Here is a 26,538-nt window from a genome sequence, read left to right as displayed (position 1 = left end):
TCCTTACTTATGCTCTCCATACAATCTGTAACTCTGTAGTATCACTGTAGATCTGTAGATCACTGTAATATCCTCCCAATTTTGACTTTTCCAAAATTTGACTCCTCCAAGTAAAAGAGTCTGAAACTTAGTCTTTTCTTGTAAAGAAAGTCACATGTTTTTTGATAACCCTTGCTTCTCTTTTCCAATTCTCCTAAAACCTTTTGAGATAAGAAAGCCAGAATGACATAAACTATTCAAGACGTAGGCACATCATGCCCAGTTTACTCAATGGCCTAATAAGGTCCTTTATTCTTTCCTCAATAATTGTTAATACTTAATTTGCTGGATTAACAACATATATTTTACATGTAGCCCAAATCTTTCAGTAAAATCATAATACTATCAAATAACAGAATCAAAAGAGCAGCAGTGATTTCTTCTGTTACTTCTGGTTGATACTTTTACAAAATTTCTGAGAAAAGGATTAAAACTCTTAAGCATGTACTATTACAACTTACTTTTCCTGAACATGATGAGAACAATATGCCCTGTGCTCGGGCCCAATTAAACAATCACAAAGTATTTGGGGAATCAGAGAGTTGTATTTACACAGAGAGCTAAATTTCAGTAGCTTAACGTGGTAATTAAAAGCTTCTTCAGTCAATGGAATAAAATCTATTTGCTGACTTCTTTTTAAGGCCAAAAAGACAGACAATCACTCCATTCAAATGGTTTTTAACCCTGACTAGTATCAAAATTATTTTTTTCTTTTAACATCAAACTCAAAAAAATCTATTCTACAAGTTTAGTGCTTGTTTCTATAAGCGCGTGTTAACGATAATTACAATAAAGGAATTCTCCTCTTCAAGAAATGACAGCAACTATTTTGATTGCCAGGGTTTAAGACCAACACAAAGCCAATCAAGTGCTGGACACCTGTGGTAGTTCTCCAGATGACACACATAAATTCCATCAAATAGGTGGTTGCTGTGTTTTACACCTAACAAATTTTGCTGCTAATGAATTTTGTAGACTGAGTGCGAACTGAGAGCAAGATAAATTCACAAAGTGAAGGAATGAAATGGCAGCAGAAGAAACGACTGTTGTAACAAAGGTAAGTCTAAAAGAAGTGAACAGAGAGTAAATCTAGAAGAATAACATGACTGAGGTCTTGTCCAAGTTCGTGAGAGCACATCTACCCAAAGGTCCTGTCACATTAAGACCAAAAGGAACTTAATTTGGTTTTCTTTTTTTTCAATAATGTGTTGTCAAATGGAATACCTACACCTCAGACTGATCTCTGAAGTCTATCTGTATGAAAAAGTGAAACCCATGCATCCAGTCCAAAATTGCACATAAATCTTTGTTTGATTTTCTTCTCCATACAATACACAGCAGGAGGAAATACTTGCACTATTCAAGACAAAATGGTCAATGTGACAAACATTATCATTTTTTGTCTAGCTTATTTTTTACAAATCATTTTAATGACAACAGCAACTAACTGTTATGAATGAATGGCTGAATACCATGACAATAGTAACTTACTTTAAAATAGTGGCTCTTCATAAATGACGTTATTGTATATGAGTTGAGATTAGTCAACAGTGTCTATCCAGATTATCTGCACGCATATGTACTTAGTTCCTCATACCTTAAAGGAATGTAAGAGTGGAGCAGGTGCAATTTATTTTAGTAGTTCTGCCAATAAAGAATCACAGAAGACTCAGTACTACCTGTGAAAGAAAATGGGCTGCAGCAACAGTGATCTGTCTTGCAAAGGGAGGCATCTGTCTGATTCCTTTCCCTGTGTATGAATTCTTACTGTTACTTCCATATTAAAACTGCCTGATTGTCAAAATAAATTCCTCACAGATTTCTTAGTTTTAACCTTCAATATAGTATTCAAGTCTTAATTTTATAAACTAGTCTTTCAAAGCTAAGCTATCTTGAAGTGGGAAAATAAATTCCTCTACAGTATTTTTATTAAGCTCACTAAGCATTTAACCAATTAAAAAAAAACAAAAAACAAACCCAAACACTTGAAGTTATATATCTGAAACTAGTTTGGTTTCATCTACAAATGTTATGATAGATTAATTCCTTTTTTTTTTAATCATCATAGAATCGTGTGGGTTGGAAGGGACCTTAAAGATCACCTAGTTCCAACCCCCCTGCCATGGGTAGGGACACCTTCTGCTAAACCAGGTTGCTCAAAGCCCCATCCAGCCTGGCCTTGAACACTTCCAGGGATGGGGCATCCACAGCTTCCCTGGGCAACCTGTTCCAGTGCCTCATCACCCTCACAGGAAAGAATTTCTTCCTAATATCTAATCTAAATTTCCCCTCTTTCAGTTTAAAACCATTACCCCTCATCCTATTGCTGCACTCCCTCACAATCAACAGACTACTCCTTTGTATTATAAGTGACCTGAAGTTATGTTTATTTTTATCACATACTAAATATTTGCATGAGAATATTAAAATAATTATCCCCCCCAAGTTTTATAAAATTTTAAATGCTGAGCAGAAATTTTGACTGGCTATAAGGAGAACCTTCTACCCATGCGGGCAGCTGAGCAGTAAAGCGGATTGCCCAAACAGTTTTTGCAGGACTTGATCGGATCAACCTAGTTTGATCTCATAGCTTGCCCTGCTTAGAGGAGGACATTGGACTGAAGACCTCCAGAGATCCCTTCCAACTGGAATCCCATAGGTTCTAAGTAGGTGTTATCTGAAAATCTTCAAAACATTTATTTGATAATCATGGAATCATAAAAATGACATTTTAACACAACTCTTCAGAATATTAATTGAAAAGGAAAGTAAATTACATACTCAAAATGGATACTTCGTTACAGCCATAGTTATTGTAGTCTAAATATTCTATCAATATAGAAAGCAGGGAGAGAAAAGTCTCTCTCCCCATCCCACTCTGAGTTGGAACAGCCCTACATCTTACTAACAACTACACGTGAAACCTCTTCAACCACATTCCCCTATTAGTTGACTGTTAAATCTTAAGCGCCTGAAATTGTCCTGTAAAACTTGTTCTCCTCTGCAATGCCAACACAACTGCCTAAAACACTAACTGTAAGAAATCCAAGAAGTTCAACCTGAAAGAAAAATAAGTATGCCTTATTTTTGCCAGCTCAGAAAGTTTGAGCAATTAATGTAGTTAAACCCTTATAAGTAAGTACCATAAGATCTGCAAAGAAAGTTAACATCCAATAAAACATTTCTCTCCATTGTGTCTGAAAAATAGGGAGAATGTCATTGTTTTAAAAATCACAAAATTATCTCATTACTTTGATCTATGTCAAGTTAGTGAATCAAAACATTTAACTTCCACCCAGATTATACAGAAATAAGGACCAACAGAGAAGTTTAATAAAGTAAGGATGCTTGTAAAGAGGCCAGATAACACGCACAAAATGCAGTATTTGATTTTTTTCTCAATGTATTAGCTGTAGTTTCTGTTGTACAAAATAACCTGATTCTTATTTTTTTCAGTTTTAGTTACTTTAATGTTTCTATTAACGTTAAGTGTGGCTTTATTCAATAAATACAAGTCATTTACAAATATAAATACTCTAGTCAAATTCCTACTTCTGCTTGGAAGAACTTGTAAAAGCCTAAAGCAAAAACTCTGATAAAAAATTCCTTTTTATTAGTTAAAAATGTAAAAATATTAAGATGAATAAATGCATGTAAGTTCTAGAGCTACTTAAAAGAATGCACAGAAGTAGAGTCTCCTTCCAGTAATGCAGGGAGAGAGAGCAAATTCAGCAGTGCAAAGACTGTAAAGTTTTCAGTGAAGTTACTACCCCTAGCACAGCACCATACTATTTAGAATCCCATTTTTAAAAAGGGTCATGTACAGGAACAAAGTTTTTTGGATTGCCAAACAATCCATTTAATTGACTCAAGACATAACCAAAAATAGAATTGCAAAACATCACAATTCTCCTGACCAACTGCATCTCTTACTATTGCTATTGTTTGCTGATAATTTTTTTAACCGCTATATAATTAAAAATCTTAGCCAAAATATGACTAAGAGGGAATAGCTTTTAAACCAATCTTGGTCAAAGACCCATAAACACTTTCATGGTTTAACAGATTGTGTTTCACACATCTGGAAAATTCCTTGGTTTTGCTAGTGTTTGGAGTACAATTTCTTGTTCTTTCGTATTTCCAAACATATTGTTCAGAATTGCATAATGTATTTCACTTTGGCAGGTGGCTGAAAGAGCTCATAGGGTAGACATTTCTTCTGAAAGAATCTGGACAATGAGTATTTGTCCGCATTACTTATGACCTTGCAATATTTAAGCAGGACTAACTGTCCTAAAATTACAATATAAGCAAATACTTTTCATTACAGCTAAATTAATGTGCAAGCTAAAGAACTGCCTGTACCTCTTCCTCCCTATTTATCCAGTCACTTAGCACTCCTTTTTTCAAGCTGCCGAGAGTAATAAATGGGAGTTTTGCCATGGGTCTGGCTGAAGCAGTGTGAAGGCCATCCAAATGCAACCTCAGTGCTATCCAAAGAGCCATCTTAAAAGGTCTGGAAAAGAACCATGCTTATCTGGAAGCTGAATGTGATCAGCTCTATAAAATACCAAGTTCCACAGTTTTCAGAACACAATCTGAACAAAATGTTCAGAAATAACTAAAATAATGATAATACTATATTTAATAATGAACATCTGATCCTCTAACATAATATTACAAACACCTACAACAGAGATTTGACTCCTAAAGCAGCACTGGATAGTCATGAAGTATCATCCTTTTAGCAACTCAGTACAAAGCTGACTTTAAAACAAAGATTTGTTAAGTGCCCAAATGAGAAAAAAATAATAAATTCTGGCAGTTTCTATCCTTCTAGTTCTGACATTAAAACACTTTTTCCTTCAAGATCCTAACTGTGTAACTGTGAGCTTATTAACAATGAAAGATTAGCTGAGTCAGCTTAGTGTGTGACAAAACGGGACTAAGCTAACTTGCAATATCTTGCTGGTACTTTGTAGTAAGTTGCTCATACGGCTGAACTATTACAGAGACCGTTAACATTTCCCTGGCATCAGTGTTACTCTGTGCAGGTGTAGGAGTCTTCCCACAAAAGTCACGTAGGTCAACATGCTCTTAAAACACCAAAACATACCAACTCTAAGTCATTTAAGAACTACATCTCAACTTTGGAAAGAATTTAAACAATACAACACATGAAAAAATACTTTAGTTACATGATCTGAGTAGTCTTCCTTCTCCACAGACTAAGGCCATGATTTGACACTCCAGTTAGTCTTATTCTAGAACCTAAAGCCATTTCTAAAAGAGCTCTTAAGTTTCACCATTCTTGAGTGAGAAAATCAGCAAGATTACATGAATTTCAGACTACCAAAATTACATCTTGCTGCAAACCAGAAAAGTTTTACTGCCAATGTTTTGGAATTTTTTTAGATGACAATAGATCAGAAGTATCTCCTTCTTTTGCAAATCAGTTCTTAATCTTTTGATTTTTTTTTTGGCAGAACTAAAAACAGGAAAAAAATCAGAGTAGCATTTGATTTGAAACAATGCAGTATTTCAGAGTTCTTCATTTCTACATTTTCAAATAGTCTTAATCGAATCTGCTAATCATAAAAACTAATCGTAACTTGGTTTTACAGGGGGAAAAGGTCTCCCCACTTATCCACAGACCACCTTCAGAACCGGTAATGCCAGAGCAAGTTTTTTCGTAACACCCCTCCAAAACTGATACAAGACGCAGGTATAAAAGATCACTAACGCGTTTGTGCAGTCTGATTGCTAAAAACAATGCCAGTCACTCTAACAACTTTTGTAATATGGACATGTATCTTCTTCTACCTGGAGAAACAGTAATGACAAAGTTCGAATTACCCACAGAGAATCACCTTAATGGTAACTACGTTCTGAGAGATAATACAAAAGCTTTGAATTCCAAATTATGAAAAAAAGTCACAATGATTGCACATTAACTGAAAAATATACTGGTAAGTGCACATGCACAGAAGCATCCTTTTTCTGAAGTATCTAGAACACAGTGTGTCTTCCTAGCAAGCTGCATACCACGCGGACAAAGACTCAGACTGTAGAGTAGTAGTAAACTGTCAAAATTCTCAATAAACATGTAGGTATCCACTCAAAATTACTATGGGCTTAAGCTATGGGGGGATTTTCAGGATAATGTGTTGGACCAGTAAGGCTTGGGCAAAAGAGCAAGTAATTAACTACTATTTATTTCAAGTCACACAAAGACTCCGTAAGTTGTTTAGGAAACAGGAAGAAAACAAACAATTTTTTTCTAAAGAAAAAGAAATCTCTATATATAAAAATTTAGAAACAGAATCTAAAAATCTAGAGAAGGGTAGGTCTTCTACCATCCAATTTGAAGAACAACAGTTGTGACTGGTAGTGCATTAAAAGAGCGTTAAAACAGCAAAGTGTCACACATCAGAGGAACACATCTCAGTTGTAAATTCCATTCTGTTTGGAAGGCTGAAGAGGTTTTATCTTTTCACTTTACCAGATCCCAAGGAAAAGCAAAAACTCCCTTTTACTCTTAAAGACTAAAACAAAATACAGGAAGAATAGCAGAAGATGCCTGATCAGTATAAGCTAGCAGTCTTTTCTGCTTTGAGGAAGCTCACATTGAATACTATAAAAAGCTTAAGGTGAACATCCCTATTTTTTCTGGCTTCCCCAGAAAAAATTAAATACTTAGGATGTGTCTGATAATGCCATTGCAAATCCATATCATAAAATGGGAAGAGCTGCATTACAAGAAGGGCACATTTCAAAACCTGGTTCTTATTTCCATCTGTAACTATTTCTTTTTACTGTGGAAAACAGAGAAAAGTTATGAAGATGGTGAGGATACTATTTTCAATGACAGGCTGCACAAAACCAGAAAAAAACAGGACTACCCTAACCTGCCACATAAAAGGCTAAAAGAAAAAGTACACTGTGTACAAATCTGTGGATCATATACAAGTTTGGTATCTCTGGCATAAGCAGTAATGATGACAGAGATGGTGAAGCCCAATTTCCCTTGCTGACGTGGGTTCAGAGGACACAGACACCCACAGCATGGCATTGACAAAGGTACTGACAGTCAAAATTGTAAGATTGTAACTCTATATGACATAGGCATACCGGTAGTAAAATTTAATTCTCAAACTCATTTCAACAACATACATGTAAAAGAGAACATACATGTAAAGAGCATAGAGGCTATCACGCTCCATATCAATGACCAGCTGGAGTGCATGGAGCTCTGCCTGGAGATGGATGAGGAGCCAACCAAGAGTTTACGGGTCAGGATTAAAGGGAGGGCAGGGACAGGTGATGTTACAGTGGGGTCTGCTATAGGTCACACAACCAGCAAGACTAAGTGGATGAGGCCCTCTGTAGACAGATAGGAGCTGCCTCACGTTTGCAAGCCCTGGTCCTCATGAGGGATTTCAACCACCCCGATATTGTTGGAGGGACAACACAGCAGGGCATAAGCAATCCAGGAGGTTCCTGGGATATGTCAATGACAACTTCCTTCTCCGTGTGATTGAGGAGCTAACGAGGACAGGTGCTATGCTGGACCTTGTTCTCACCAACAAGGAGGGGCTGGTGGGGAATGTCACGCTCAAGAGCAGCCTTGGCTGCAGTGACCATGAGATGGTGGAGTTCAAGATCCTTAGGGCAGTGAGGAGGGTGCACAGCAAGCTCCCTACCCTGGACTCCACCAGAGCAGACCTTGCCTTGTCTTGAGGGACCTCCTTGGCAAAGTACCATGGGAGAAAGCCCTGGAGGAAAGAGGGTCCCAACAAAGCTGGTTAATATTCAAGGATCACCTCCTTTGAGCTCAGGAGCGATGAATCCCAACAAAGAGGAAGTCAAACAAAAACACCAGAAGGCCTGCGTGAATGAACAAGGAGCTCCTGGACAATCTCTAACAGAAAAAAAGAAGCCAACAGAGGATGGAAGGAAGGACACGTAGCCTGCGAGGAATACAGAGAAATCATCCAAGCAGCCAGGAATCAGGTTAGCAAAGCTAAAGCCCTGATAGAAATAAATCTGGCCAGGGACATCAAGAGCAACACGAAAAGCTTATATACGCATGTTAGTGACAAAAGGAAGACCAGGGAAAATGTGGGCCCTCTCCAGAAGGAAACGGGAGACCTGGTCACCCAGAACATGGACAAGGCTGAAGTACTCAATGACTTTTTTGCCTCAGTCTTCACCAGCAACTGCTCTAGTCACACTGCCCAAGTTGCAGAAGGCAAAGGCAGGCACTGGGAGAAGAAAGAACAGCCCACTGTAGGAGATGATCAAGTTCAAGACCAGCTGAGGAACCAGAAGGTACACAAGTCCAAGGAACCTAATGAGATGCATCTGTGGGTCCTGAGAGAATTGACAGATGAAGTCGCTACGCCACTATCCATCATATTTAAAAAGTCATGGCAGTCCAGTGAAGTTACCACTGACTGGAAAAGCGGAAACATAGCCCCCATTTTCAAAAACGGAAAAAAGCAAGACCTGAGGCAACTACAGGCCAGTCAGTCTCCCCTCTGTGCTTAGCAAGTTCATGGAGCAGATCCTCCAGGAAACTATGGTAAGGCACATGGAAAATGAGGTGATTGGTGACAGCCAACATGGCTTCACTAAGGGCAAATTGTGCCTGACAAATTTGGTGGCCTTCTATGACTATTACAGTGTTGGTGGATAAGGGAAGAGCAACTGAGATCATCCACCTGGACTTGTGTAAAGCATTTGATACCACACAACATCACTGCCTCTAAATTGGAGAGACATCAACACGACAGATGGGCCACTTGGTCGACAAGGAATTGGCTGGATGGTCGCACTCAAGAGTTGAGGTGAACTGCTCGATGTTCAAGTAGAGACCAGCAAAAAGTGATGTTCCTCAGGGTTCGGTATTGAGACCAGTGCTGTTTAACATCTTTGTTGGAAACATGGACCGAGGGATAGAGTGAACTGTCAGCAAGTCTGCAGACGGCATCAAGCTGTGTGGCGCGGTTGACATGCTGGAGGGAAGGGATGCCATCCAGAGGGACCTGGACAGGCTTGAGAGGTGGGCCCATGTGAACCTCATGAAGTTCAACAAGGCCAAGTCCAAGGTCCTGCACCTGGGTCAGAGCAATCCCAAGCACAAATACAGGCTGGGTAGAGAATGGACTGAGAGCAGCCCTGAGGAGAAGGACTTGGGGGTGCTGGTTAATGAGAAGGTCAACATAGCAATATGTGCTCACAGCCCAGAAAGCCAACCATATCCTGGTCTGCATCAAAAGAAGCATGGCCAGCATGTCCAGGGAGGTGATTCTGCCCCTCTACTCTGCTCTCATGAGGCCCCACGTGGAACACTGCGTCCAGCTCTGTGGCCCCCAACATAAGAAGGGCATGGACTTGTTTGAGCATGTTGAAAGAAGGGCCACAAAGATCATCAGAGGGCTGGAGCATGAGTGAGTATGATATTCTGATATTCTTCTGCATGAACAGTCAGGATCATACTGTATTTAAAAAAGGAAACCTTAAATAAAGACGACTTAGGCACCTTGGTGACTCAGAGGGAAGAGTGCCATCTACTGAGTCAATAATTATAATAAAACCAACAAATCACATATTTGTCATGAAACAGAAAAGGAAGTTTTAAGTGATATTTAAGGTCTTCTACCTCCTATTGAAAATCTAAAGCTTTTTATTTTTAAATGTTACTGCAAATTATTATAGTAATTCTGTGTTTCTATACAAGTAAGCTTCTGTTTTAGCCAAATTAATACTTACACCTAAAATATTTCTCAAAGGCTTCTGATGCCTTTATTTCTAAGCAATATAAAAGTTTTAGCATCCAAAGGGAATATGTCACTTTCTGAATATTCTGCCTCTTTAAAATCCATCATAGTTAGACACAGAAACATTAAGATGCTCAAAATTACATATCAAGTCACATCTGGAAAAGTAGGCCTTTATTTTTATTTTTTTTTCTTTTTAAAAGATTATGGAATATGGGTTTAACCATGTTAGAGGACAAAATATTAAAAGAAAAACATGAAGAATCAGTTACAGAAGATACTCTTAATTTATTTGATCTTTGAGTTAACAAACTTGTTGATAGTCAACCTGCAACACATGAAAGCATACCCTTGCAGAAAAATCAACTACTTCTAGAAATATGTACAGTGCTCAAAAAGTATGTGTTCTGTGTCTCGCTCGTTGACAAATATAGAAGGACACTACTTATCTATGTTTCCAAATCCCTTAGCTTAAATTGTGCAACACAAGTGATTAGTTCTGGATGTTTTCAAAACAATTCCTGCTGTGCCCTTTAATCATTTGCACAATGTACAATACACAGCTGAAATCTAGTCAGTGAAAATTATTAGAAATGGAGCATAACCTGTGTTGTCAATATCACTTTGAAAGGCATGGGTATATCCTTAAATTTTGTTTTAAATTTACTCTCAGAAATTACATACTCTTTAAAAAATACTCATTAATGCACAAAGGCTATTTCAGTAAAGAGATTAATTAAAACTGAAAATCATCCTTCCAAACAAGCTCTGAAAAAGTCTCTCTTCCTCCATTATGTTTGTAAAGGCAATATTTATAATGAGTGAACTAATACTATGGCCACTATTCTGAAACATTTAGGAGTACATACAGAAAATGTGATTTTGTCACTAAATGCTCCAAGCTGCTATACCACACAAAAACCAAACCTTTATTTCCACACAATACTCATCAGTGAACAAGCAATACAGGGGGAAAAAAATACACAGTGGGGTAGAAACCCAGTCATAAATTCAGCCATAAAGTCCAGCGGAGGGCTACAAAGATGATCAGGGCACTGAAGCACCTCTCTTATGAGGAAAGGCTGAGAGACCTGGGTCTGTTTAGCCTGGAGAAAAGTCTGAGAGGGGATCTCATCAATGCTTATCAATATCTAAAGGGTGGGTGTCAAGATGATGGGGCCAGACTCCTTTCAGTGGTGCCCAGTGGCCTCAAGGACAAAATGACAGCCAAAAAAAAAAAATAAGAGATTTTGGTGGATTCCATAAATGAAGTTACTTACCAACAGATTAAGTTCTTCAAGACACACTGTCCAAATGCACATTTTCATGTCACATGCAAGTGAAACTCTTTACACCGATTAGGTGACAGAGGTTGTAACAAAACAGTTAGCAGCCTAGAAGAAGGGAGGCCTAGTGCAAGAGAAAAATGGTCTATCTCAACCAAGCGCAACTGAGGAGAAAGGAGAAATAAACAGCTTGCTGTTTATGAATGGGGAGGTCTTAGACATACAATACAGATATACCGGAGGTAAAAAGTCTAGAACTGGAGTGCTTAAAGTACCTACGTGTTATGTAAACATGCAGAGGCAAGAATAATTAGCTAGGCCTGTCACTTTCAAGTTGTCTTACTGTGAGCTGATCATAGCAGATCAAGCACTCCTATTTGATAATAATTAAATTAGAAAAGGGCAGATTATGCTTGAAAGTTTCACAGAAGCGTCACAATCTTTTTACACTACACACATTTCCTTCAGCCGCTTAAAAATATGCTATGCAACTCCAAATAATCCAGTTTTCTGGACAGAGAAATGCAAGCTAAAAAAAAAGAAATTATTCTCCCTCTTCTAATCTAAAATCCTTTTCCTCGCCATGAAAAAAGACTTGGATCCATATGACTTGCAGCTTTCTACATTCACGGCATAAAAATCAGTATGAAACTAGAACAGCTTTGGCCCAAAGAAAGAGAACTGCAAGAAACTTGCATATTTTAAAATCCTGTATTAGTATAATATTCAACAGAAAACCAGAAGTGAACATATCCCAGATGAGTGATTTAGGAAGAAGCATTCTCTTCTCCACATAGTTCAAGCTTACATGCTTAACAGCCGAGAAAGAAACACCCACAAATACAGCATCTGATTCTGTAAACCATAATTTATGCAAGCATTTCTACTAAAGTCAAGGTTTTAATTCCATTTTCCTCCTGATTTTTCAGAGTTGCAACAGCCTTCAATGTATGAGACAGTCATGGTCTTTGCTCTGTTATGTCTTTATAATTACCTCCCTTCCAAATATTACACTAACTGCCACTTCACAGACTCAAGTAGCATTAATATTGTGGTATCAGATGCAATTTTTTTTTTCATTTTGCTCTTTTCCTTTATTTATATACAGTTTTTAACCTAGCATCTTACAAAGTACTTTATCTAAAAAAATCACAGTATTTGATACAGTGGAAACACTAATTCCAGACGTTAAGTATTTTGTTGTGACCTAGAAGAAAACACACACTGAAACAGTAATGCTAAAAGACATTGGGGAAATAGCTCATCTCAAACCTATTATTAAAGTGTCTTGTCTCTGAAAACACACACTGATAAATTCCATCATATGCTTGCCAAGCATCAAATACATTTACAACTGTGTACAAAATACAAAATTCATGTACTTATATGATGGAGGTTCACACAACAAGGACTGTACATTGTCTTACTAACTATGAAAATGTTTTCCCTCTGAGCCTCTGAACAGACTTTACAGACTGCCCACTTTCTAACTGCGTCCAGACAAAGGACGCCAGCATTTCCAAAGGTAAAGACAATGGTCTAGCAACTGAAATTCCTTAATGAAATACCCTATGGGGATGCAAAGAATTCTGAATTTTAAGCAAGTTCAGAGGAGGGCTATGAAGATGATCAGAAGGCTGGAGCACCTATGCTATAAAGACCAGCTGAGAGAGTTGGGGTTGTTCAGCCTGGAGAAGAGAAGGCTCCGGGGAGACCTTATAGCAACCTTCCAGTACCTAACGGGGGCCTGCACAAAGATGGGAAGGAACTCTTTATCAGGGAGTGTAATGATAGGACACGGGGTGACAGTTTCAAACTGAAAGAGGGTAGATTTAGATTAGATATTAGGAAGAAATTCTTTACTGTCAGGGGAGTGAGGTTGGAATAGGTTGCCCAGAGAAGTTGTGGAAGTGTTCCACACCGGAACACTTCCCTGAAGTGTTCAAGGTCAGGTTGGATGGGGCTTTGGGTAACCTGATCTAGTGGAACCCCTATGGCAGGGGGGTTGGAACTAGATGATTTTAAATTCCTTTCCAACCCAAACCATTCTATGATTCTGTGGTATGAATGAGAAAACTCCTTAACAGTGGAGCATGAGTGCTCATTGCCAAGCGCAAGACTACAGAGTAGCACAGAAACTAAACTCTCAGCCAAAGTGCCTTGAAGAACCCTTCAGCTTTGTTAACATGATATATATGTGAAGTAAGAGATATCTTTGGAATTAATTCAAACACTACTTCTTATATATCTATTGTCTTAGAACTTTTAAAAAATAAACATATTTCTAAAGTACATATCTATTTTACACTGCTATGGGTCTGTGATTCCAAATAACTGTTTAACAATAGAGCATTCTATTTCTACAGATGAGGTGATTTTAGAAATAGGACACTAGAACACATCTGTACCACCAGTCACACAAAACTGGGGACCACCTCCAGACCACCTCACAGAAAATACTTCCATACAGCTGCACCAGACACTTGGGAAACAAGTGATTCAAGATCTGTGTGGAAGAAGAATCTCTCTAACATGCAGCAGGGGAGCAGCGGATGCACCTGAAACTCAAGGATAATGGAAAAGCTTATGGTGCACATCATAGATCAGTAACAGTGACCTTTACCAGAAGGCATAGGTTGAAGTTAGATCCCCGAAGTAAGTAAAAATAATTTTGCAGGCTTAAGCAAAATAGCATTTATATTCTTATTTTCCTTCTTAGTTCTACAAAAGTCATATTACTTGAACTAAAGTCACAACATCAGCATGGCAGGAAATAAAGGCAAGCAAAGTTGGAAGAAATGCCTTTTAAAAATAACACTGTGACATTGTAAAGAAGTCCCAAGTACTAGAGTTTTAGAGAGTGACACTCTAGTATTTCAGTCTGAGCGTTTTGCTTGTTTGCTTTAAAGTGTGGAAAGAAAAAGAGAGTTTGGGTGTTGTTCCCCATGCATGCAAGAACACAATGTTCTTCTGTTCCTTCCCCTCCCTGCCATCACCTGTAAGCAAGAATAAGAAAGTAATCTGCCTTTTATATGGCCTAAATACTTCAATATAATATACTTGTGCAGGGTTGGCATTTTTTATATATACAATTCTGCAGAGCCAAGTTAATATTTAAGGCACTTGGCATAAGCATGATGAGTTTGACTTACAGATCAAAATACAGGACTGCAGCCATAGTAAATACTCTCCCTGATAACTCACTAAACAGAACCACTTAAAAAGTAGTTAAATGTATTGAGGTCATAAGCAAAGGAAGATAAAATTATAAATTATTCTGATGGCAGAAAGGTCTTCTGGATGAGGCTGAGGAAGATGAAACTCTTTTACAGGCAAAGAAGCTCCACTGTATAATGTGTCTGACACCTAACAGCTCAATGCTTTTACATTATGTTTTGGATTTTTCTAATCATCAGAATAATTGTAATTTCTCCACATAAAGAAGCATATCTAGTGTATTTAAATAAAAGTGCTACCTATAACAAATAGTGACTTTACTGCCATTAGAATGCAGTTTATTTCACTGCACTGTGCTACCACCAAAAAAACATTCCATGCTGTGGTATAAAGAGTATTAAAGGAAATCTTAATCTTCAGGCAGGCAAATACTTACTGAAAAGGAATACCTCCCCTCTCTCTGAAAGAATGCAAGTTCACCACTACATACTTTCACCTAAAAACACTTGGTATATTCAGTGCTGGCCCAAATAAATTGTTTCAACTGAAATCTTCTATAAACCATTGAGAACAGCGCAGATTTCAACATCATCTAGTCCAAAATAAGAAGAACTAGAGAAGAAATGGAGAAGAAGGTACAGAAGGACTTCTGGTCAAAATGAAAGAATGCTTTCACCATGTATGGCAAAAATACATGAGAAAAGACAGATGTAAAGGTGACAAAAAGAGAGTTCTGTGGAAATTACTTGCTTCATATACAAAAGTAAGTACAGCATACTTGAGAAGTCATTCCGAAGGTACAAATCAGGTACTTAAACCCCACACAAAATAACCATGGACTTTGAATAGTGGAAGTAAATACATGATTAGAGAAAAACAGAAACAATTCTGACATAAAATGATATCGAGAGAACTCACTATTGTGCATGTAATGTGTGCTCGAAAGTTACTGACTGCTGGTACAATTTTGCAAGCCAGATTGTCAGCAACAACATACATGTCAGTCTGAGTTGACATCACCCAATGGCTCCTCTCACTAGGCCTAATCATTTTCTGTTGTTGATTACCATATTGCTGGACTTTACCATCCTAATTATATATGATAATATGTGTTAAAATAAAGCATACAAATCCCTACTCGTTTTACAGTTTGTTGTACTCAATAAAACTTCATGTTTATACATAATATGCAAAACCTAACTATTAAAAAAACCCTTCTTGAGCATAAAAGTATTTTCCTATTTGTGATAGTTGAAACCGATCTTGACCATTGCTCAAGTCTAGTTCAACAGCATTTATGATTGAAAGCCACTTCTCTCTTGCTACACAGTAGTTACAAAATGCAAGCGAGGAAAAGCACATGAAATATTCAGTACAAAGGATCTACACGTAACACTCTGCCAAAGCACCAAATATTAGAATACCTATCACTATTAGCAAACTAACATTTTGACTTACTAAACCGCAGAAAATTGCTTGAATAAGAGTACTACCTGTTAAATGTTCCTTATTTAATACTCTTTAATAGAGTTAAATATTATTTAACTCTAAGAGTTAAAAAAGTGATCAGTCACTATTCAAACTAAGACAACTGCACATAATTTGGAAAAAAAGATTAAATTCTTGATTGAATTTATTAGCTTGACCACTACCACATTTATCCATGGTGGCAGGCCCTGGCCATGCACACACAACTTTTGACTATATCTGTAGCGTTCATTGATTACTTCAATATAGCTTGGAAATACTAAAAATAGTAGTATGTATATTAAGAGTTTAAACTAGGAGTGCCTAGAATTTTGCATAAGTGCATGTGTGGACGATTAATGACTGTTGACCTAAGAAAGTTATTTGATTATGCAGCATTAAAAGAGATTTTTTTTATTCAGTTGTTGATGATGTTGTAACTTTATTAGCTGGCCTTTATTAGCTTAGCCAGTAGAAACACAGCTAGTAAAGGCCAAATCATCAGAAGTAGGAAGAGTTTCAAGTCTAGAAATAAATAAAAGATAAAGCATAAAAAAGCAGAAATTGTTACATTTGCTATATTCCCATTTGGAGTACTCCCAAATGCTACAGTTTCACTGGCTAATAACAGGTCAATGTGTCAGCAACAGAAGGGAACAGAAAACAAACAGTGGTAGGAAGAACTGGAATACAGTGCATGGAAGGGCAAACCTACACAAGACTCACTAGTCATTAAACACGTTTACAATTTCATATCTCATTCTTTACAGTTGGCCAGACCATCATTCCTTCACATGTTGTTGCAAAATTCTGTTTAACCAGAATTTCAGTTAGGTCTATGTTATCTCACTGCTTGTATTTCAGCAACCATATTTTCCAGTGTTTACTTCAAGTCTGTGAAACATATATCTTTAGAAAAATTAAGAAAATAACTGAGAATGCAACACTGGTGGTAATTTAATTCTGACTATACCACATGTAAACAAATATGATTTCTTATTTTCTTAATCAAATTTTTTATTCATGAAAATGTTTTGATTTGAGTTGAAAACAAACGAGTTTGATTTCATGGGAGTTCAAAGCAAAATTTTATCTATTGTTTAGCAGATCTGAGTTCAGAATCAACTTTAGTACCAACTGACCGAGCACATGTGGTCAGGCCAGCATGCCCATTACAAAATATTCAAGAATGGAATTTAAACTTTTTAATTTTTACTTTACGTCCATCATCCAGTTCTGCCAAAATTTTAATAGCCTTTGAACCTACATTTCATCCTACATTATGAAGGTGAAAACAAACAGCTACAACTGCAGACATAAACTACAGTATATTTCTTTACTTGGGACAATTCTGTAATATCCTCTGCTCCTGCCTATTCACATCTGCTTTTTTACTGGAAAATTTACAGACATTTATTTTCAAGTGATGCTTTTTTTCTGTAAATTCACTAATAAAGAAAGCAAGCAAAAAAAAATATAATCACTGTGTTAATCACTTTGGAAAGTACCTTTAACACACTGAATATACTTACAAATTAGTTCGGAAGTGATCTATCTCTATGCATAATGGGTGTTTATAAAAGCAGTGAATTTAATACAGAAATGGGTACAATGCCAGAGAAAATACCATCCCTAATTTAAAAAAGGTTAAGACATTCATGCACCTAACTTCATTAATCCACATTCTAAATCCTCAAAGTATTTCAAAAAGTTATTAAGTAGCATGGAACAAATAGTGCCCACTTTAGGTTTTACACGACTATTTGCATAATTAAAATGAACAAGCCAGGACCTCAAATCGAAATCTTATCCAGATCCTACTGAAATAACGGGCATGCTGCCATTGACCTCAAAGCACAAATAATCGTGCCCTTCGTTAGGACAGATTGGTATAAACTAGCAGAAACTGAAGAATACTGAATACTAAAATTAAATGGATATGATGTTCCCACTAAAAGAATTCATTTACAACCTGTATCCTAATTAAAAGCACATGTTTTTAGTGTATTCTTATACATAAGCAATCTAATAAAATGTAGCTATAAAGTTGAGCTAAATAGTCCAGACCAATGTTTAAAATGTGAAGAAAACATGAGAATGTAGTATATAGTCATGTGTGGCGAGAGACAGAATTTTTGCCACAGATTGCAAACAAAACCCAAAATTGGTGAAAATCCAGGGCAGAAATTGGCCTAATATGTTTCTCTGGATTGTTAAGAATGAGGAGTACAGCTACCCACTTGCATATATATTATTCTGCCAGTCATTGTAACTTGTGAAAATAATAACAGCCCTGATACTGTACTTAAGCAAGAGAGGGAGATAAAAAAAGAAAAGAAAAAAAAAAAGAATGCTAGGATTCTACTCAGATGACTAAGAAAAAATTAAAATGAGAGGGTTTTAAACAAGACTATGTTCTTTATAAAAAAGAAGGAAAAATATGACATTTCAAACTGCTTGAAAGCCCTTCCTCAGATATCTGGCCAAGCAGTAACTGAGTGTTTTAACAGATATCCCAAACTATTACCACCAAACATTTCCTGGAAAAACTATCATTTGAGTATTTTTATGACCCTTTGTGCAACTCAGAAGGTAAATGCCTGTAGAAAAAAAAAAGGGGGGGGGGCAGAGAATACAGCATACAAAAGTATTTTTCATTGATTTTTTTTCTTCTGTGGTTAATCTAGTGTGTAAAAGGAAAAGTTTTACTTGTAAACTACAGCAGGCATTAACACACTATTACTATCAACAGCAAATGTAGTCTGATATTTTATGGATTTACCCCAACTCATTTTTACTTATGAAATTATGCCTCATTTAGAGAAGGATTTTACCTGGGGGCAGTAAGGAGTTGCACTGCCCACGCTGTGTACTGGTATATAATCTCAGGTTTTCCAGTTCAGGAAGTCATTTGGTGTGTAACCAGTTCCACTCAGTGTGCACATTTAAAGAAATGTTCATGGGATTACACTCAAAATTTTTGTCTTCAATTGAGATAGGAGAATGTTAATTGTCTTTTTACTCACTATCAAGTATTTCAATCAATCTACCAAAAAAAAAAAATTAAAGGACAACAGCTTTCAGACTGAAACTCTACAGTAAGAGCATGCAAGTCTGAGCTTTACTCCACGACACTGGTCACTCTTCTGGATTTGGTATTAAAAAAAAAAACAAACACATTTTGAACACATTTTGTCCATCTGGAAAGGATTAGGCAAACTCTGGGTATACCTTATACCTCTTCCACCCTTCCACCCTCATAGAATCAAATTTTGTAAACTAAATCAGAATACACATCTTCTGACTAACCAACTGTAAACTAAGAGTCAACTAATGCCATCAGAAATTAAAAATAACAGCCTTTTTATTGATTAGAAAACATTCCACTCACACAGTGTGCTTGTTAATTAGCTGCAAATCACCTGCTGGTTGACATTTGCCATGCAATAAGCAGATTTTCAGATTCACATTCTAGCTACTTTATTGTTCCATGTGAGTTCCCTCAAATCCCACAGAGTCTTTTTGATTCCTTTCACCTACAAAATCCAGGAATAAAATTTAAAGATACAATTTACACTAACCTACTCACCCCAAAACCCAAAAATTCACAGCCAAGAGTGCGAACATGAACATTTCAGGCCTTATTCTGTTAACGTGAAGTCGGGGAACAAAAAACCCCACCCAGCAAGCGTATAACTGTCACATAAAGGGAAACTATGTAATATGCCAACTGATTTCATTAATTCCCAAGTGTTTCACCTTTTTCTTTATTACCTTCGTTATCTAATTTGATCTTCTACCATCATTTCACAGGCAACAGCCCCTCAGCTGACAAAAAGACATACAGAAAATCAATGAGGGAGAGTTCTCCAATGAAACCTTTGTATAGGTTTTTCCTCTCACTGAACATGCAGGGCTCGCATGCAATCTTGGAACACGGCGCTAGACCCGTTCGTATCTAAAGCAAATCATCTACACACAGAGACCCTGTATTGCTGTTATGGCTCACAGTTGTTAACGCTGTGTCTCTCAGCCACCTCTCCTCTGTCAATCTTAAGGTAGTCACTCCGAAGAATATGCCTTAGGATAGCGAGGCACAACATTTTTGACACAAGAGTAAGAATATAACATCTGTGGTACTGATGCAATATCTAGCAACATACTAACTCTGTCAGTGGTCAGTAGCAGGTCTCTAAAAGGGAGCGTAAGGAACATGTAATGTATAGAAACCCTGGTACAAATATTCCTATTATGCAAAGCACTGTGCAAACAACATCAAATACCTTACTTTCCTCAATCTGCTGTAGCAGAGTCCTAGTACATTTCAAGTTTGTTTGGGGTGTTTTCCATATAGGTAATTTTGAATATGCAGGTAGATCTTTCACTTACACCCCTTTAATTCTCTGAAAACAGAGAGGCATGAGGAATTTAGTGTTATTGGGAAAGTGGGCTCCTCGCATTTTAAGTATCTGCAGAGACAACCATTAAGGGCAACATGCACATCTCAGCCTTTCAACCCTCTCTCTCAGAGGAGTAATCTTATACAAGTGGTCTCCAGGACACTAAGTCAATGGACAGTCTTACAATTTTTGCACAAAAATCAACTAAGGAAAAACAGCCTCCTATCAGGGGCTTAAACTCACTGCAAGGAACAAGCTGAAAGGCTGCATAACAAACAAGGGTGAAAACTGCTTAATGGACCAAGAGTCAAGGAAGTAAGAAGAAAATACATACAACTGGCATCAGAATTACATCCTGAAATTGGAGCCTTTCTCATTAACAGAGGAAGAAACTGCAGGATGAGGATTGGAGATGGGGCTTCATGGGAACAGAAACACTTTGGATGTCTAGATGTATTGGACAAGGCTAGGAAATTGTCCTGACAGAGCAACGTGAGAGTGCCTTGTATAGAAAAGAAATCTTTGCAACAAGTTAAGAAGCCGAGAAAAAAGTGGAAAAGTGCCTCAGAAAAAAAGCATAACAATCTTGGACCTGCAGGAGGAAAGGAATGTGCAGAGTCCTGGCTGGCCCTACCCTACTACCAAATGCCTTAACTAGTACAGAACCTGATGGAGAAATGTTACTTGTTGTTACAGAATAAAAAAATATTACTAACCTATAAGAAACTGACATGCAAAAGGGGAAATATGTCCATAAAATACATTTCTTTTTAGGACTGCTATCGGGACGATGCAACTACCAAATCATCACCAGCTCCCTAAAACACCTTAATGTTACCAAAAAAAAAAAAAAAAAAAAAAATAATTGAAAGGCATGATTGTGGTCAGCTCTACACAGGTATGCAAAATGAAACAAGAAACTTTTGCCCACCTCAAGAATCCACAGCAACGCCAGAAACATTGCAATTCTTTAGGTTATGAACCACAGGATTTACAGGAGTTCAGGATTGCTGCCATATACATGTACCTTCTGCACCCTTGGAAAAACTGGCAGCACTGGCCTGCCAATTATCATTTTTATGCCTACAGCATAAAGTCTGGCAGCATTAAAGGAGCTAAACCCGTCCCAATACTCACCATAGCAAGTTAGGAATGCACATTATTTTTGTTACCATATTTGTGCAAGTAATACCCTATTTCCATTACCGCCATTTTGCTTTCCTGAGTGGGAATCAGGCTCTTAGTGGGACCAGTCTCTTACCTGCCTTATTTTTTACTATCAGTTAAGAAGCTTTCTGCAATTCCCTATCCACTTGGTAAAATAAGGACTCTGCAGACCGCAGGGTGCCTGCAGGACCGCAACAGAGAAGCCCACACACCAGACACACTGAACACAGGCAGGCTCTTGTCCAAAGACTGGGGGCATGGTAATGTCTCCATGGGACATACTAGATTAGCTTCGCATACCTCCATGCCAGTGAGGCTACCTGGTTTTAGCATGCAGCTAGTTTAGAGTACAAAAGTCTGTCTACATTGGTCAAGCAGACACCCCAGGGAATCAGCACCCTTAATACTGGGGTTTTTTTTCCCAGATCAGAGCACGCCATCTTTGAAAGTATCAGGAGGAAAGCCATCTGTTGCTAAGAAAGGCTGAGGTGCTGTCTTCGTTTGCATCGATGAAGATAATGACTCCTTTCTTAACAACTTTGTCCCACTTTTCACATAAAGATTGTTGTAGTTGCAAACTTAAATACTCAGTGAGGGCTAGGTAATATTTTCAAACATACTGATTGAAAAATCTGATTTTTATCAGCACAAAACTATTCACAATGTTGAACTGAAGCTTCCCTACTTTCCATAAAATAGTAATAATACACACAATGACCAAAAGTGGTTCCAGTGTCAAATTCAATGAAAATGTAATTACCCCACACAAAGCAGAGCAGCATCAGTGGGAGAGATGCAGGAAACTGCTTTCAAAACACTATTACATTGGCTAAAAAATAACTTAATATTTGGTAGCATAGGTTCAAATTCCTTCAGATAGAAAAGGTTATCAAAGACCTCCGCAAGACGTTAGGAGTTTAAAGTACTGTAGCTATACCATTCTCTTTCACATATAATGCATTAACTGTGGTTCATCAGGTGAGAGACAGGTAACAGAAGGAAAACAAGCATGTTACCATTTCAGTAATTCATTTAGAATTACTTAATGGATTTACATGTTTGTGTTAATATAAATTTATCTTTACTCATTCCAACCTAAAAAAATAAAAAAGCATTCTTCACATATGCTGATACATTTCGTTAGTAAAGGCCAGGATAGCTAGCAGTTCCTGTAAACGCCTGACTGATCCATTCAAATTGATTAGTAGCCTTTGGGATTATTTTTAGAAACTACTATATATAAATGAATACAAGCATTCTATCATGAAAGCATATATAACTGAACTTAAAAGTTCAGCAATGCTTTACAGAGGTAAGTATTACTAGCCTGCAGACGCTACACTGAGGCACTTTGTTGACTTAAAATATAGGTATATACTTAGACATGTAAACTTCTTAGAAGTAAACTTGGAAGTTATTTTTATAACTCTTCTGTCCTTTTTGAAATATAGCACATACAAGTACTAAAGAAGCTCTGCAGCATAATCCTACAGTTACTAAACACCCATAATGAAGAATAAAAAAAATCCTTAGTATTTATTACTACTTGCTGGAGAAACTTAATTTTCAACGAGTATTATTCATGTTCTCTGAAAAATTGCTCCTTTTGCAGTTAAAGGCCTGCAAGTTAGCACTGACTTAAGCCTTTGTCTGGAACACAGAACTGTTCGTAACTATGCTGGGAACATCCTACGAGAACAGGGAAGCCAGTACAGAATATGCAGTAATAAAACGTATTAGAGCACAACAGTGAAAGAAAATGAAACAACTGTTCTTTGCAGTGCCAGAATAACACCAAAATGTCAAGTTACACAGCCACAACAGTAAAAATATAGTGTTGCCAACGCAGCTTATACATACATATTGGGGGGATTCAACTGACACGGCTTTACCATCTACAGATTACACTTTTTCACTCACTGCCTAAATTACACCAATAAAAGTTTGATGTGTAGTGCTACTGTAAAGATGTGTATTATTTCACATGTGAGTAGCCCTATAGTGAAGGAACTACTTGTATGCAAAAAACAGAGCACAAACGAAGGCCTTTGTGAAAAATCAAGGTCTTAGACTATAACTGTATTTTATTTTTTATTTCATTCCATTTATTTTTATTGGAGATTTCAATATTATTTTTTAAACTTCTTGGACTATAAGAGCTCTCTAAATCACTCTGGCATTTAATCATTCCAGTTGTTACTGTTTAATAACAATGACCACATGTAACAATTACACTTGAAATATTAATGCAAAAATACACACACGAGATTCGTTAGCTCTTCCTTCCTCTCAAAAGTAGTTGTTCCTTATACAAAACAAAACCAACAAAAACCACCCATCCCAAAAAAAAGCCAGCCACTTTTACACCTTTTATGCAAAATTCCAGAAAAGAACCATCATTTTTATCAATATTTCAAAATTTTCTACAGTGAGCACAATGATTCCACAAATAGGTCACATAGAAAGCAGTACAGAATTTGTCCTGGAAAGCAGAAACTATAATAAAAAGATTCTAATCCAAATTAGTGCTGATGCACCTGCTGCTACTTAAATAAAATAGAAAAGAATAAATAGTGTCCTTAAACATGGGAGAAACTGATCTCCTAGTAAAGCCTATCCATAACTGCAAAGGACAAACAGGAATACGTTTATCAGGATTACAAGATTACAGTGCAAGCTCTGTTGAATTTATCACAGTAAGAGTGGAATAGAGGCAGCAAATGGGCACATAGGCAGGCTTTGAAACTACCTATTAAAACTGTCAGTTCTCATCTTAATTAAACATAATAAATCAAAATGGCTACAAAGCAGATTCTTACATTGCCTGACTCTGCAAGAACCTGTTTTTCAGCAGAAATACTATTACAGTAGTTAAGGTTCTGGCTTGAAATTCTTAAAAACTTCATATATGGTTAACAAAATATTTTCCATATTCTTTTGTCTCCATAATCTTATGAATACTTTTCAATTATAAAAGTAAAAAATGTTCAATAGGATCCATCTGTTCTACTGCAATGCTTTGCATTAGCAATTATGAAGTGAAAATAACAGCAGAAGCAAGTCATTTGCAGATCTTACTTTTCCAAATTCTTTATCCGTAGTTTAATAGTCTGATATATTTAAGACAAGTCATCTATTAATTTTCCTCCTCTTAAGATAACCTACCAATTATACTGCTTTAAAACTAGCCTCTACATATATATATATATGGTAAGAACAAGAAAGCTACAGAAATAAAATAAAATAAACACAATACTTATAATGACCATACCTAGTAATAAGAACCGCATTATCATGGTGGGCAATCCCATTTTCTGGAATGGTGTTTCCATCACTTTGGTGGGAGAGAATGGATTTCTGCCACTTACAGAAGCTATCGAGGGACTTGTCTGCATGGTGGTTTATCTCCAAGTTTGGCTGCAATACAACATGCATACCAGAAATGTTCCAAACAAATTACTAAGGTCAGTTGTTAAGCCTTTTGAAGACTAAAATGGGACTATAATTAGAAGCAGTGGTTTCTAGGAATAAACTCTTCTTGCCAAATTTTATCTCTGTAAAATCTGACCCCAAGTTCAGCTGTGTATGACTGAACAGGCATTCTTTCTGCTCCAACTTTATTAATGATTATGTCAATACAAAAAAAAAATCAGAACGTCAAAATATAGATCTAAAAATAAAACTGACATCCCCGAAGGTGTCATCACCTGAAGTAAAGAACAGATATCTTTGAGATGATACATGAGGAATACTCCTTTGATTGGTTTCATCTTGATTAAGGTAGTGAAAGATTACAAGATAGATTTTGTACCCAGATGCAGCCATTTCAAGCAATAATTAAATGAAATCTATATTACACAATAATGTAACTTGTATTTCAGGGATATAAAGCTTAGCACCAACAGCTCTTACCTGATCTTCAGTGAGGACAATTAAACGTGTCACTATAATATTCACAACGTTTCCTAGACTGGAATCACGATAAAGTTTGGCAACCTGACCTCCAGAAAATAAGAAAAGGCACAAAGTCAGACAAGAAACACTACTTGTTTCCTAAATGGTTAAAAACTAACCTATTTTTTTGCTTAATGTAATTTCATGATGTTAATTATCATTATCACCTGAGTAAGAGTTATTTTTGGACCAAAAAATTACCATTCAGTAAAACGAACTTCTCAGGTCCCACTTTTCAATGAAAACTGTTTATACCGTGTTTCATAATTGATCCAGCAAAAGGAGCATTTAGACTGTTGACTTAAAGAGAATAGAACGGTATAATCTAAATGTAATCATATTAATGTAAAATTAAAGACAAACAATTTAAAAGTGATCACAGTGTACTTCTTGACAGAAACACTACTGCATTTTTCCCACGATGCTAACATTCAACATATTTCAACTATTAATTCCTGCAAGCTGATACATATTTTAAAGCATTATTCATGCCAATAAATAAATACTTTACAGTTGCTTTATCATGTCAGTACATACATATTGATATGAACACAGACAGGGATGAAACTTACAATATTCATTACACTCAAAATGTAGTGTTCAATGTCTTTGCGACCATGGTATCCCACCATCATTTTGTCTGCTACTACCAGTGTTTCCACAAACCGTTCAAGGCTTACTGATCTCTTCTGTCGACTACGACTACTTAGTGTGTCATTGACTGGAAGTGAAGCTGGAAAAGCAGATGCATCACTCATCCACCAAGGTTTACCGCTTCTTGTGAGGTCTTCTAGGAACCAAAAATAATTAAACACTTTAGAGGGGTCACTAGTAAAACTCATTCAGATGCAGCTGATTTTATGTTGAGATTACCAACTTCAAGCTTCTAAAAAGAAGTCTTTCGTAAGGCAAAGAAAAATTAAATTTATTATCTAAATATTATTTTTTTTATTTTAAAATACCTTATATAACAAAAAAACATCTTTGAGTTATAATATTCTCAACTGTCCTTAGCTTGAATTTAGGATAATAAACCATCAATCTTCTCTTAACAGATCCGATTCTGCACATCTCTGTTAATACTAAAGGTTAATTATAATTAACCACAAGGATACTTCAGATTTTCAGGATAAGAACAAAACAGCTATAGCATGTGGAAAAAACATACCGGAAACCAAAAATCCAAAATTAAGGTAAAAAGTATCTAAATATACTAAGGAATTAAAGATGCTGATAAGGTGTCAAAAAAGCTTTCTCACTCCTGTG

At 36.7% G+C, this 26,538-nt stretch overlaps 1 protein-coding gene across 2 annotated transcripts in view; it reads right to left on the bottom strand.

The window, feature by feature from the left end:
• ADAMTS6 (ADAM metallopeptidase with thrombospondin type 1 motif 6) overlaps window positions 1-26,538 on the bottom strand; it is a 153,890-nt gene that overhangs the window by 108,408 nt on the left and 18,944 nt on the right. For both annotated transcript variants that reach the window (XM_054186912.1, XM_054186911.1), the window contains 3 exons: window positions 25,845-26,062; window positions 25,231-25,314; window positions 24,590-24,735 (listed from right to left, as the gene is read on the bottom strand). In XM_054186912.1, the coding sequence (XP_054042887.1) occupies window positions 24,590-24,735; window positions 25,231-25,314; window positions 25,845-26,062 (448 nt within the window). The remainder of the gene's footprint in view (window positions 1-24,589; window positions 24,736-25,230; window positions 25,315-25,844; window positions 26,063-26,538) is intronic.

The sequence above is a fragment of the Rissa tridactyla genome, chromosome Z (assembly GCF_028500815.1).
Source record: "Rissa tridactyla isolate bRisTri1 chromosome Z, bRisTri1.patW.cur.20221130, whole genome shotgun sequence".
In the NCBI taxonomy this organism is placed as follows: Eukaryota; Metazoa; Chordata; class Aves; order Charadriiformes; family Laridae; genus Rissa; species Rissa tridactyla.
This window is presented reverse-complemented; position numbering and strand designations above follow the sequence as displayed.